A 13,722-nucleotide genomic window follows, 5' to 3' on the forward strand; every position below is an offset into this window, starting at 1 on the left:
GCTAATGAAGTGTTCTGGAAGACTGCCAAATGCTTGGTTTCCCACAGAAGCGGGGGGCGGATTGCCAATAAACTCGCGCTGACTGACCCCTGGCCCGGCAAGTGCAGTCTGATCAGCATGTGTGGTGGGAACGGCGCTAGGTGTTCACAGCTGTGTCCACCGCGCGGCGGAGTCCACTGGGGGGGCCTCTGGAACGGAGCCCACACACTGATCTGGACTCTGCGCTGTGAGGAATCTCCTCGTCCTCGCTCTGCCAGCTCTTTATCGGGGTCACAGGAAGGGCCTGCGACAACCTAGTGGGTCAGGGGCTAGGGGGCCAGAACCTGCCCCTGGAACCAACTCTCCTGGGTGGTCCCCTGCACTCTCGACACCCTGGTGACTCGCCCCTGCACTTGCATCCTCCATACGCCACCGTTTCCTTGGCAGCCACTTGTGCAGGAAGAATCGCATGAAGGCGCCGCTGGAACTACCTGCAGACCTGTGTGGGAGACCCCTCCAAAGACCTGAGGTGGCCCCTAGAGGAGAAGGGGGACAGACGGGCAGCAGGCACTTCCTGGGGCGGCTCGGACGAGCCCGGTGCTGAGCCGGAGGCGCACACAGCGAGGTGCTCCCCGTCCTGGAAGGCACCGGGCAGGGCGCGGGCCGCTCTGCCGTTGAGGGACAGCACGCGCCCGGCAAAGTGCGGTGACCCTCGGTGCACCCGAAGGCCATCGGGTCCGGGGATGGAAGTTCCGCCAGCGGCCGTAGCCGCGACTCCGCCGCACGGGCAGGGTGTCGCCGTGACACTGAGGGGTCGAGGCGGCCGCCGTAACCCAGACCTCCGTCCTCTCGCCGGGCCTTGGCTCCCCTTTCCTGACCCCCGCCACGGTCCAGACGCAGCGGGGCGGGGGCTCCGTGCCGACGTGGCGGAGCGGTCCTCACTGGACAGAGGACATGGGGGCTGCCGGCCGGGGACGCGGACAGGCTCAAAGATGAAGACCCCGTAGAGAGCGCGCCCGGAGAGCCAGCCAGGCCCACCCGCCGGCCAAGGCCGTACCACGCTCGGACGAGCGGTGCGCAGGCGCGCCCGCGCCGAGGCGTGAGGCCACCGCGCAGGCGCGGGCGCGCGCAGACGCAGGCGCAGGGCACGTAGACGCGCTCGCGGAGGCCTCGGCGGCGCGCGCAGGCGCAGTGCGGCAGGAGTGTGCGGCACAGGCGCATTGGCGGCGAGCGCGATGGGCGGGGTGTTGCCGGAGCTGCGATGGCTGCCCGCGGGTGTCCAAAGACCAGAGCCGCCGGCCGCTTTCAGATCCTGGCCTCTTGACGCCGCCAGTGGGCGGGGTCGCCTGGGCCACCTCCGTCGCTGTCATGTATCCGTCGGCCCCACCGGCGCCACGTAGGGACTTCATCTCGGTGACGCTGAGCCTTGACCAGAGCTACGACGGCAGCAAAAGCCGGCAGCGCCGCTCGTGCTGGAGGGTGAGGGTCGGACCCGGCGGGTCGCGTCGTCCTCGTCCTCTCCCGTTGCCCCGAGACCTGCGGCGCGAACACTTGTCCCGGTGCAGGGAGCGGAGGTCCCGGCCTGCACCGTCCGCGGGGCCGGCGTGCGGGGCGGAGTCGGAGGGCGCCGGGCGGGTTTCCGGGCGGCCCTCGCTGTCACCGCGCTGCGCGTAAAGCCTGGGTTCCCTCGCTGTAAGTTCTGCCGCGGTGCCATGAGCGCACGCACCACCTGTGTAAGCACCGTGTGCCGGGTGGTCTCGGACCGCATCTGACATGTGCCAGTGCAGTGTCACTTGGAGTGAGGCCTAGCCTGGGACCCCGCTGAGAGGGACCTTCCCCCAGTGCAAACACAAGAGGACTTCACACGGGGACCTTAGACCTTTGGAATTGCTTATTGTCCTCACTGAGCCTGTCACAGCTGGAGAGAGTCCCTGCCGTGTTCTTTGAGTCAAAGGTGTCGCTCTCCGTCCCTCCCTCAGAAATGGAAGCAGCTGTCACGGCTCCAGCGGAACGCGGTCCTCTTCCTGCTGGCCTTCGTGGTCCTCTGTGGGCTCCTGTCCTGCATCAGTATGGCCGACCAGTGGAAAGGTACCAGCCCCCTGGGCGCCTTACACGGTAGAGCTGGTGACCGGGCTGACTGGCCGAGCGCTCTGGCCGTCGGCCTGGAATCGCCCCTGGAGGCACTGAAGGGCAGCGAGCTGGACAGAGAAACATAGAGTGTTTTCAGCCACCTTGCTGCATCCGGTGGTGACGTCTGACTGTGTCCCACATGTGGCGCCGCGTTCTCTGTCCTGAGGGTGACCGCCCACTCTAAGTGCATCCCGTGCTTGTCACACACGTGTTGCCATGTGTTTGGAAGGGACTGGTAGAGTCCTGGTGAGGGCGGAGAGAGTCCTGAGTGCCTCTCAGGTGGCCCATTTAGGAGCAAAGCTAATGAGATGCTGCAGCCCGCCAGGAAAATTGCCTGTGGGTCGCCATTTACAAACACACACTTCGTGCGTGAAAGACATGCTCGCAAAATACTTGGGTTGTGGGCTGGGGGTCAGGCAGGAAACTGCCGAGTGCTTTGACGAGGGTTCGACCCTCCGGTCGTTCTCAAGTTCGCTTCGGTGGCTTCTCGGAGGTCCCCGGCGGCCTTTGATAAGCATGGCACCTGTCCCAGTGTCTTCTGCAAAGCACTTTGAGTCTCTAGGAAGCCTTGTGGAACCCTGCAGGTGACAGAGGTTCTTTTGTTAGCTCCAAATGACAGGTCAGCGGAAGAGGAGAAGGTGAGGCCAGCAAAGCCACCTGCCCTGCCAGCTCCTCGGAAGGCAGATGCCAACCCAGAAAACGCCCTGGGGCCGTTAGTTCAGGTACTTTGAATGGGCTGGTGGTGCCTCCGTAAGTGGGGTCAGTTCCAGCGGCGTCACAGGGGCACGCGCAGGTCACACAGGTTGGGAGCGCTTCTTGTTCTCACCCCGTCGCATTTTGAGCTCACTCTTTATTCTAGGATTGTTGGACGGGACTTGGAGGAGGAAGGGGCATAGTCTGTCTTTTGTTCTCGGTGTCACACCTGCAGGATAGGTGGTGCGTAGGAGACCAGTCCATTCTCTCGCGGAGCTGTGGGCTGGTGGGAGAGGCAAGGGAGGCGCCAGGAACACACGCAAGCAGGCGAGTGGCTCACAGGTGCATCCTGAAAGGTGAAGGGCAGACGCCTCGAGGAGAAGGCTGAGGCCAGGCCCTCGGTGAGAGCGGGTCACTGACGTGCAGGCCGGGAAGCCTGGGTCGAGTTGGCGAGCGGGATTTTAGCCCCAGGGGCTGTCCGAGGCAGGGGAGCCGGGGCTGTCCAGGGGGTGAGACCCCAGGAGAGTCAGTCGGTGCCCGCTCGCTCATGGGAGGTGCCAGCTGGGCAGAATGGCCGACCTTCACCATGAAGGCGCAGCGCAGTCCGCAATGGACAGCAAACCCCAGGGGCCTGGAGCATGGGAGAGTGTGTGCACGCAACAGGTCTGGTCAGGACCGGGCCTGGAACTCGAGGGAGGGTGCCTGGGCGAGGGGCCAGTGGAGGCCCAGAGGGAACTGGTTGAGGACACCCAAGAGCTCAGTTCTGGACCTGCCCGCTATGAGGTGCCTGGGTCCTCGGGAGACTGGCCTACATGGTATCAGGACCAGCGTCTGGGCACAGGATACATCACAGGGGTCCCCAGGTACCGGGCTGTGTGTCCCCTAGAACAGGTGGAGCAGGAGTCAGGCCTTTACAGTTGGGATGGGGAGGGAGGGCCCATGGAGACAGTGCGTTCAGGAGACAGGCGGAGGACCAAGAATCATCCCCTCTGGAGAGAGCTGGTCTCAGGCAGGTGGCCTTTGAGAGCCGGGCTGCTGGGCACCTAGGACGCCTGCCATCCTGACTTGGTGTGGACATGGGCACGGCTGCTGGATAAGTCGCCAGACCGGGTGCTGGCCTCCCTCTCTGCGGGGCGGCCCCGGGAGATCACAGGCCGCCCCCCATCTGTTTCCGAAAGGTCTGCATGCACAAGAGCAATTTCCTTCCGCGAAACTGCCCAGCCCTTCTACGTCCCCCTTGGCTGCGTTGTGATGCTCGGGGTGCTCACACCTGGGCGAGCAGAACACGCATGCCCCCTGAAAGACGTGTCCCGTGCATTCAGCATCCACAGTCCGGTCTCTGGCGTCCGGGAGGGACTTGCACGGTGTGGGGTGAATGTCTCCATCGCTTTGGCAAGAAGTGGGGCTGAGGCCCTTCTGGAGGCCACGTGGACGCGCCTCTTGCTCAGCGCTGGTCCCCAGACCTGTTCTGGAGACAGAGCGTGGTTCTGGCCAGACCCAACCTGGGCCACAGGCTCCTCGCTGAGTCATTTGTGTACGCCGAGGATGTCTTCCCGGCTCACGTGGACGTTGAAAAACAGAGACTTTGTGACCACGTGTCAGCCTCCTTCATGTCCTGGGAGGGGTCCTGGTCACAGCCCCCGTGGAGCACTGGCTGTGAGATGGAGGAGGAGCGCTGTCTGCACCTTGTCACTGGCATGGCGCCTTTGAGGACGAGCGGGGAGGCCAGGGCCAGGCTGCGACGGTGCTCGCAGTTCCCTTCGGGATGTGGTTGGGACCCTTTCGTGCTCCCCTTCGGGCATCTCACAGCCTCAAGGCACTCAGGCCGACGTTGCCCGCTCCCAGGGCTGCACTGGCCCGTGGGCAGTTTCCACCTGGGTTGCTCAGGGCAGGAGACGATGAGGAACGGAGTAGCCCACCCCGCTCTGCGTAGCACACGAGGAGGCGGAGTCCAGCCTGGGCGCAGCGCCCTCGCGCTTGGGCCTGTCGGCACGAGTGCCCCAGCCATGCATGTTTTCTCACGGTGAGCCTTGTGTTCGTCTAGACACCTCGAAGGCGCTTTCGGTGGCGACCCCCTAACTTGCAGATCAGAGCCCCCAACAAAGACTCAGAAAACGGGAGGCAGGATGCCGCCGAGAGCAGGGACGAGGCTGCGGACGAAGCTCCGCGGGAGGCAGACCCGCAGGGAGCGCTTGCCAGGTACGGGGCTGCCTGCGGAAAAGCAGGGCCGGTCCGGCGGCCTCCGTCTCCCGGAAGACCGAGAGCACCCGCCTGTGTCTCTCGCGTGTCTTCCTTTGAAAGCGGGGACATTTGCTCCCCTGGGAGCGGGCCCAGGGTGGGGGGCGCTGCCTCCTCCTGGTTGTCCAGGTCACGTGCCAGCGGGGCAGCCACCACAGGACATTGGCACCTGTGTCCCTGGGCTGGCTGATTCCTCTTTTTCCTGTTCCTGAAGCTGGCGGGGAGCAGTGATTGAGCCGGAGGTGGGCACCAAAGTCCCCTGGAGAAGGGCAATAGCCCCCACCGGGATTCAGAAGCACCCAGGTAAGGCCCCACCTGCGCCCTCTCGAGCCTCACCTGGGCGTGTGGACTGAGAGCGCGTATGGACGTGCAGATGAGCGTCCATGCGTGCCATGGAGTACCAGCCATCTCTCTGATGCTGATTGTCCTTCAACACCCTGGTGTGCCCCAGGTCCTGGCGTCACACACTCTTTAGAGTTTTGGTGATGACCTATGACTCCTTGAGGGCTATTGTCCCAAGTCCAGGGCCACAGACAGAGGAGGCTTCGTGTGCAGTAGCCTTGTCCTGCCTGCATCCGCTCCGAGAGGGGCTTAGGGTGTGCTGGTCCCCTCAGCATCTCCCCTAGGCCTAAGGGGCCCGTTGGCAGTGTGGGGTCCCTGTGTTCGGGTACCAGCCGCTGGCAGGCCTGCTGGGTTCGGGCCCTCTGTAGGCTCAGTGCAGCTTATCTGCTTTGGTCTCCAACACTCTTTGAGGTCGTCAGTCGAGCGTGTCCCCGTTCCACAGACCGGAGAACTAAGGTCAGGTCAGGAACCACCCAGGCCACGTGCTGCTGTGTGGGGACACGCACCAGGTCAGCTGAGCTGGGGCCCGGGCACTGACCCACTGCTGCTGGCACCTTTGCAGCAGGAGGATGAGGGAGCCCAGAGTTGGGACTGGCAGCCTGGGCATGTGGGGACACAGAACGATCGTGTGGCATTAAGGGACATCAAAGCCTTGGGCATCCCTCACGTAGGCCTCAAACCATGCTGAGAGGATGCGTGGTGTGAAGCCAGTGACACGTTCACGGACATGGTCACCTTATGTGTGTGGTCCTGCCACGAAAACAGAATAAGCTCCCAAGTGCAGGGAGGAGGCCTCAGGTGTCCGCTCGGGGTTCCTCTGATGGCACCAGAACGTGGGTTCTGAGAGACCAGGTGGTCTCGTCCATGTCACCAGCACCTGTCACAGTTGACATTCCCAAACCCGAATTGCCCCACCAGTGTGGTTGTCTCTGGTGTGCTGTGTGCAGTTCCTTTGCTCGCCAGGTGCTCCCTGTGGGCCCTCCCAGAGGAGGACATGGCCAGGCCAGGTGGGCACAAGTCAAGCCGCCGTGTGGTACTCCGCGGCCTCGCTGCCTTGGCCCCGGCCAGCTCTGGGGGTTGGACCTCTGGCTCTGTGCCCCAGCCTTCACTGCTGTCCACTGCTGCCCACGGCCCGAACAGTACCCCATGGGTCATCGGCGTACCTAATGTGGGGCCACACGAGGGTAATCAGCCCTGGCCAGATCTGGGTGCCCACATCCTGCTCCCTCTCCAGCCCCTCCAAACAGCCGCCAGAAGGCCGTGGTGGACGCCTTCCGCCACGCCTGGCTCGGGTACCGCAAGTTCGCCTGGGGCCATGACGAGCTGAAACCCGTGTCCAGGTCCTTCAGCGAGTGGTTCGGCCTCGGCCTCACGCTCATCGACTCCCTGGACACCATGTGGATCTTAGGTCTGAAGAAAGGTATCTGTCCTCTTCTTGCACGTGGCCATTTGCAAGAGCGCGAGTGTGCCGGGGTCTCCGTGCCACAGGCAGCAGTTGGGGACAGGAGTGGGCGTGTGGGCACTTCCTTTGTCACCTTGCATCTGCACGCCCAGGGGACACTCAGGATAGCCAGCGTGGACCCTGGGTGGCCGTCCAGCGGCACTTCCTGCCTGAGTTTTCGTTGCGGTCGGGACGGCCCGGTGTCAGGAGGCAGCACGTGATCCGTGGTCGATCTGTGGCAGCACCGCAGCTCCCTCCCCGGTGTCCTCCCTGGTGCCACACAGAGCGGTGCAGACTGGGCCTGCGCATCGGGAGTTACGTTTAGTTGAGAATTTAGCCACTTGCCCTGAGTTTCCAGAGCAGCCACTGAGTTACTCACATGGTCCTTTGGGCTGTGGCCTGTGATTGTCAGTCCCCGTGCTCACAGCTGTGTGGGCTGTCCCCAGCCGTATCTGCAGACTCGAAGACTACGATTTATATCCTTGCACTGGGAAATGACATTAATCTCTCGGGAAAAATGGCCAGGACAGAATGCACGTAGCCCTAGAGCAACAAGATGGGGCCGCTGGAACCCTGGGCATGTCCCGTACCCTCTCCTGTTCCATGTCGTAGAATTTGGAGAAGCCAGGAGGTGGGTGTCCAAGAAACTGCAATTTCAGAAAGATGTGGACGTCAACCTGTTTGAGAGCACGATCCGGCTCCTGGGGGGCCTCCTCAGTGCCTACCACCTATCAGGGGACGCACTCTTCCTGCAGAAAGCCGTGAGTCCCCTGGCACCAGGCGACCCTCGCCCGCGAGGCCATGTCTCGGTACCCCAGCACGTTCCCTTGGGCGGGGATTCAGGAGCGTGGGGCTGTCCAGTCGGCTCCCCCGCGGGTCACGTGTCCATCTGGGCGCGCGTGCTGAGCTGAGCATCCCGCTTGTCCGCTGCCGCCGGCGTGAAACACGGTCGGGCCCACTGAGCCCAGCGCACTTCCGCTGCCGGGCAGTGTCGGAGCCACGCGAAGCCAGCAGGCTCACGTCTGTCCTCGTCATTGGACGGAAGCGGGCAATGGGGTGGCCTCGTGCACTGTGGACGGGGCCTCCCGGTGACCTCTGTGTCCTCTGTCAGGAGGACTTGGGGAACCGGCTGCTGCCTGCGTTCCGGACGCCCTCCAAGGTCCCGTACTCCGACGTGAACCTGGGCACTGGGGTGGCCCGCCCACCCCGGTGGACGTCCGACAGCACGGTGGCCGAGGTGACGAGCATCCAGCTGGAATTCCGAGAGCTGTCTCGTCTCACGGGAGCTACGAAGTTCCGGGTACGGGCCGGGCATCCCCCTGGGCCGTGGCGGTGAGCGCCGGTCGCGTGGATGCCGACCCCGGGCCGCAGGACCCCGCCGACTTTTCCTAGAAAACCCGCCGGGTCACCGATAGCGGGCGCCGGGGCCGAGAGGCGGGGACCGACGGCAAGCACTCCGCCTGGCCCTGCCCTGGTGCGGCGTCCCGCCCTTGGCCCTGACCGAGCTGGCGGCTTGTTACGCGGGGCTCTGCGTGGCCCTTGGCTGTGTGTCCTGGGCCTCCTCGGTGCCCACGTGCCCAGGGCTGCCTCGGTCGTGGCTTCGAGGTGTTGGACGTGTCGAGACGCTGGCGCTTTGTAGTCGGCTCTGTGCTGGTGACATTGTGGGGTCCCGACCGGCGGTCTCCCACGGTGCTGCAGCGGCCGGTGGATCTGTCCTGAGAGGACAGCTTGGGCGGTGGTGATGTGGACCCGCGGCCACCCTAGGGTGCGATGGGGCGGGCACGCGCTATGTGGACGAAGGCAGTGTCCGTGTTCGTTGTCTGCTGACACGTTACCCTAGTGTTCAAAGTGTCTGTCAGTGCTGTCCTGTCAGCGGCATCACTCGAGCGTGAACTGAACGTGGGGTACTTTTGGCCTCATCTTGCAGTCCGTGAGTTTTTCTCTTTTTCCTAAATTGAAATATGATTCACGCATGAAGAAAGGCTGCTTTTTCACATGTTTGTCACGGTGTTCTCACGTTTCATCATTGCAATAGCCAGCACCCTTAGTGGTCCTTCCCGTGGAAATGCAATCCCATGAAATGGGATGTCTGTCTGGCCTGTGTCACAGCAGAGTGTCTAAGGTGCACCATGTTGCCGCATACGTCACAATCTGCTCTCTCGTGGCTGGATGACGCCCTGTTGTGTGCACGGACCCCGTGCAACTCACCTATCCGCCATGTATGGGTGTCGGGTGGGCCCCGACGTGGAGTGTGGGGACAGTGCTGCCGTGAGTGGGGCCCAGCGGTGCACAGTGGTCCCTGTTTTCCGTCTTTAAAGGCCTCACGTCTTGACTGGGCATTGCGCTGTGGAACCGGCTTCTGTGCGGCCACCCGTGTGCGTGCCGCGTGGAGGCGCCGGGTCCCTGGCCCGTGTGCTGACGTGCATGGCGGTCTCGGTGGTGTCGAGGGGGAGGCAACCGCGGCACGTGAGGTTTGCTCGGGAGCTGCTCCCGCAGCCACGCGTGGCCAGGTCTTTGCCCCCGCTGGAGATCGGAGAGAAAGCAGTGAGCAGCGCCCCCGGAGGTGATCCGTCAAGGGGGCCATGTGGGTTGGAGACCAGGGACCCCCCCCTTGGGTAGGGTCCCAAGCGCCCATGAGAGGGGCACAGGCACAGGATGCTGCCCCGGCCGGACCTGCAGGAGGGGAGGCTGCTCGGGCCTTGAAGGGTCGGGCCCAGCAGCCCTGGGCTCAGCAGTCACGCCTCCTCCTCTCCGGACGCAGGGCCTGAGGCCACACTGGACAGGGGCTCCTGGGACCATGGTCAGTGGGTCCAGACACAGCCCCAGTAGAGCGGGGGCTGAGAGCCACCAGGAGGATCAGGTCACCTGTGGTCAGGGCCTGTGACGAGGTGGCCACATCTGGGGGACAGACTGCGTCACTGTGTGGCATGGGGCTGTTCAGAATTCCCACGGGACCTGGGCACTGAGGGCGGCCTGGCCGGGACGCCGGCCTCTGCTCTGCGGGACGGGGTTGGTCCCCACGTGGGGGCCTGGTGGAGCTCTTGCCCTCGCTCACCGGCCCTCCCCTGTCTGTCTAGGAGGCCGTGGAGGAGGTGACGAAGCACGTCCACTCCTTGTCCGGGAAGAAGGATGGGCTCGTGCCTATGTTCATCAACGTGCACAGCGGCCTGTTCACCCACCGCGGTGTCTTCACGCTGGGCGCCCGGGCGGACAGTTACTATGAGTACTTGCTAAAGCAGTGGATCCAGGGCGGGAAGACCGACCAGCGGTGAGGCCACCTCTGCCGCCCGCCTGTCCCGGCCCTCGGTCAGATCGCAGCGGCCGGCTGGGCCCGGGCCCGGCCCCTCCAGGGCGATGTGCTTCCCGGCACAGCGCCAGGCAGGGCCCGGGGCCTGGGGGTGCCGCTGGGCGCCGGCTCTCTGCCGACTGTCCTCTCGGGTTGAGGGGTGGCTCTGGCCGTCCCCTCCCTCGCAGCGGTAGAAGGGCCTGTGTCCTCCCTCTGCTCTTTGTCCTGCTGCTCAGCACGTGCGCATTCTCAGGTAGCACTGCAGCAGCTCTGGGTATCGTTTGCAAAGTGCACGTAAAGCCTCGTGCGGGATCGGGGCGGCTTGACGTCTGCAGCCCGGATGTGGCTGTGACCCGGGCCCCTGGTGGTGCAAGCTCCAGGTCAACCCCCAGGGCGGGAACAAGACCGTTCAGGGGCTGGCTGAAAAGGAGGTCCTGCTCGGGGAGCAGAGGGCTGTGCCCTCGGCCCTGCAGGCTGACCTGCCACCGCTGCCCTCAGCTGGTGTGGTGCTCCCCAGACGGGGCCCGGCCTCCCGGCTGTTAGCGTGTGAGCAGCAGCTCCGAGTCACATGCCTCGACGCTGGGGTTTTGTACCCACTTGGCCCGAGCAAACAGGATCTCCTGGTCTTGCAGGTTACTGGACGACTATCTGGAGGCCGTGGACGGAATCAGAAAGCACCTGCTGCGCAGATCGGAGCCCAGCAAGCTCACCTTCGTTGGGGAGCTCGCCCATGGCCGCTTCAGCGCCAAGATGGTGAGCATGTTGAGCACGTGCCCAGACCAGGCAGGGTCGGGGTTGCTGCACGTCCACTTGTCCTTGACCCCAGGCTCTTGAGCCTGGCCAAAGAGAGAAGGGAAACTGGCTAACAAATGTGAGGTGTCGGAGGTGGATGTGGGCTGCACAGCCCGGGTGGGCCCAGGATTACGGGGGGAATCAGCTGTGACGTGCACAGGCACCTCCCCTGGCCCACTGCCTCCCCTGCCTCCCCTCCCCAGGGTCCCTCTTCCCTCGCCCACCTCCAGCCCCCTGCGTCTGGTGCTCATCGATGTTTGAGGGGTCGGGGCACCTGGCACATGGGGTGGCCTTCCACCCGCCTGTCTGCCTGTGCCGAGCCCCGTGGACCGGGCCTTAGTTCAGCTGCTGCCCTCCTGCCCTGGTGGCTGCCACCAGGCTGCCCTGCTTGCACCCCCTTTGCTGCTTGGGACTCCTGGGGACCTGGGGGCCTGGCGTGGCACGGGCCAGGGCCAATCCTGTGTGGCCTGTGGCTCAGCGGTGGTGAGGAGACCCTCCGATTTCAGGACCACCTGGTGTGCTTCCTGCCAGGGACGCTGGCTCTGGGCGCCCACCACGGCCTGCCCGCCGAGCACATGCAGCTGGCGCGGGCACTCATGGACACCTGCTACCAGATGAACAGGCAGATGGAGACGGGGCTGAGCCCCGAAATTGCGCACTTCAACCTGCAGCCGCAGAAGTCTCAGAAGGACGTGCTAGTCAAGGTGAGCCCCGGGCAGTCCCTGGGCGGAGTGGGGCGGGTCTGGGGAGGGGGCGGGGCTTGCTGGTGCTGGGGGTGGGGCTCACCCGAGCCTGCGCCCCCAGCCCGCCGACAGGCACAACCTCCTGCGGCCAGAGACGGTGGAGAGCCTGTTCTACCTGTACCGCTTCACGGGGGACCGCAAGTACCAGGACTGGGGCTGGGCCATCCTGCAGAACTTCAACACGTACACGCGTGTGAGCACCCACCAGCGCCTTGCTGGCACCGCCAAGGGGGGCAGGGCGGGGCAGGTGGGGCAGCCTTGCCAAGGCCTCCAGGATAAGCTGCCCTGTGCTTCTGGTGGTGGAGGGCCCGTGGGACCCAGGATCTGGGCCGGGGCGTCCCTCTTTTCTGTGTTGAGGGACCAGCCAGATGGGCAGGGTCTCTGTGGTGGCTCGCCATGCACAGAGTGTGTTGCCCTGGGTCCTGTGTGGCCTGGGCAGCCCTCACCCTGATGACCCCGAGACCACTGCTCCTCGGGGTGGGCTCTGCGACCACAGCGCTCGGGGCTCGGCCGCCCGTCTTGCTGCCTGGCCACGGCTCAGGGCAGGTGACGTCTGCTCAGGGCACTGGCTTGACTCGGCCTCTGCTCTGTGGAGTGTAAGGCGTCGGTCGCACCTGTGGGGCGATCTCAGGGTTGTCGTGAGGCCCCCACAGGGCTCCAGAGGCTGGTCACTCGAGGGCAGCTGGCATTGCCCCATCAATCTCTGGAGGGACCACAGTGACCTTTAGGACAGCCATTTCCCTCGTGGACCTTGGGGTTCTCTACCCCAAGCCCTGCCCTGGCCGTGCGTGCTGCAGTGAGGCGGGAGCCTGGGGGCGCCTTGGCCGGGGCCCTGCCGAGGGCAGAGCGTGGGGTGGTCAGCAGGCTGTGCCTGCCACCGTGACCCACGGTCTCTGCCTTCGCCAGGTCCCCTCGGGTGGCTATTCCTCCATCAGCAATGTCCAGGATCCCCATGATCCACAGCCCAGGGACAAAATGGAGAGTTTCTTCCTGGGGGAGACGCTGAAGTACCTCTACCTGCTCTTCTCTGACGACCCGGCCCTGCTCAGCCTGGACGCCTATGTGTTCAACACCGAGGCCCACCCCTTGCCCATCTGGGGCCCTGCCTGAGGCCGCGGCCCCCACATGGGCTGCCAGGCCTGTCAAGTCAGCTGGGCCCTGGCCCTGGATGTAGCCCCCTGCTTTGACCTCAGCCGTGTGGTGTCCACCCCGCTGGCTGGATGCTGTTCAGGCCGGGCTGACGACAGGCCATCAGGCAGCTGGGCCAGGACATCGGGGCCTCGTGAGGTGCTGGGGCGGCCGCTGGGCTCCTGTCCGTAGTCCCTGTCAGGGACGAGGAGGAGGAAGCCAGCACTGTGGTCCAGGGTGGTCCAGTCTTCCCCCTCCTCCTCTCTGAGAAGATTCCAGCCATGACTCACATTCCTGACACCTGGGCGCACTCCTGTCCACCGACGCAGGGGCTTGGTGGGGGTCCCGGGGCCACCATGGGTCCCCAGACCCCACATTGTGTTCAGAGACAAGAGCTGAAGGGACCCTGGGATGCAGCTGGCCTCGGGGTCTCAGGCCTGTGGACGTGCCCTGACCGAGGTCTCGGGTGTCTGACCTCACGGGGACCTGGCCTCCTGGCTAGCTGTGGTGTTTACTTATTGGACTCAGGGACTGTCCCCGCCCTTCAGGGGTTGGGAGGGGCAGGTGGCATGGTCATCCTGCTCCCAGGCCACCGGACGGAACGGGCTTTCCGTCAGGATAAAGGTGGATTCGCTGTAAGTGGCGTGGCCAAGTGCGTGGTCTGTTTCCCGAACATCTGGTGGAGGGGCGGGGCTGGTGGTCTCGCCCTCGCTGTCCGCTGGGGCAGCGTCGTGCTGTCCCCTGCAGGCGAGGGACTGGGAAGTGGTTTCAGCGCTGTGGGCGGGTGCTGGGCCCTGTGGTGCCTGGCGGGGCAGAGGACAGAGGATGCCCAGGCTCCAGTGGCACGGTGGGTTCTGCCTGCCACGTGCTTTGGCACTGTCTTCTGTGCTGTTGCTTATGCCCATCCCTTAGGACTGGCCCGGGCCAGTTTCCAGAGAAAAGACAATCCC

General features: G+C 64.6%; 1 protein-coding gene across 4 annotated transcripts; it reads left to right on the plus strand.

Moving 5' to 3' along the window:
- The first annotated feature begins 1,201 nt into the window (after positions 1 to 1,201).
- Positions 1,202 to 13,411, plus strand: MAN1B1 (mannosidase alpha class 1B member 1). 4 transcript variants are annotated; one of them, XM_039858976.1, is made up of 13 exons: positions 1,203 to 1,458; positions 1,959 to 2,067; positions 2,716 to 2,831; positions 4,847 to 5,001; positions 5,255 to 5,343; positions 6,617 to 6,802; positions 7,436 to 7,584; positions 7,935 to 8,123; positions 9,901 to 10,091; positions 10,742 to 10,862; positions 11,408 to 11,605; positions 11,706 to 11,837; positions 12,551 to 13,411. In XM_039858976.1, exons 1-13 carry the CDS (start codon positions 1,348 to 1,350, stop codon positions 12,752 to 12,754), a joined length of 1,950 nt encoding a protein of 649 aa, XP_039714910.1. In that variant the 5' UTR covers positions 1,203 to 1,347; the 3' UTR covers positions 12,755 to 13,411. The 4 variants fall into 4 exon arrangements, with proteins under 4 accessions (XP_039714907.1, XP_039714910.1, XP_039714908.1 ...); XM_039858973.1 differs by lacking the exon at positions 11,706 to 11,837 and having other exon boundaries at positions 1,202 to 1,458; XM_039858974.1 differs by lacking the exon at positions 9,901 to 10,091 and having other exon boundaries at positions 11,433 to 11,605.
- The last annotated feature ends 311 nt before the right edge of the window (positions 13,412 to 13,722 follow it).

The sequence above is a fragment of the Pteropus medius genome, unplaced genomic scaffold (assembly GCF_902729225.1).
Source record: "Pteropus medius unplaced genomic scaffold, Ma_sr-lr_union100, whole genome shotgun sequence".
Classification (NCBI taxonomy): Eukaryota; Metazoa; Chordata; class Mammalia; order Chiroptera; family Pteropodidae; genus Pteropus; species Pteropus medius.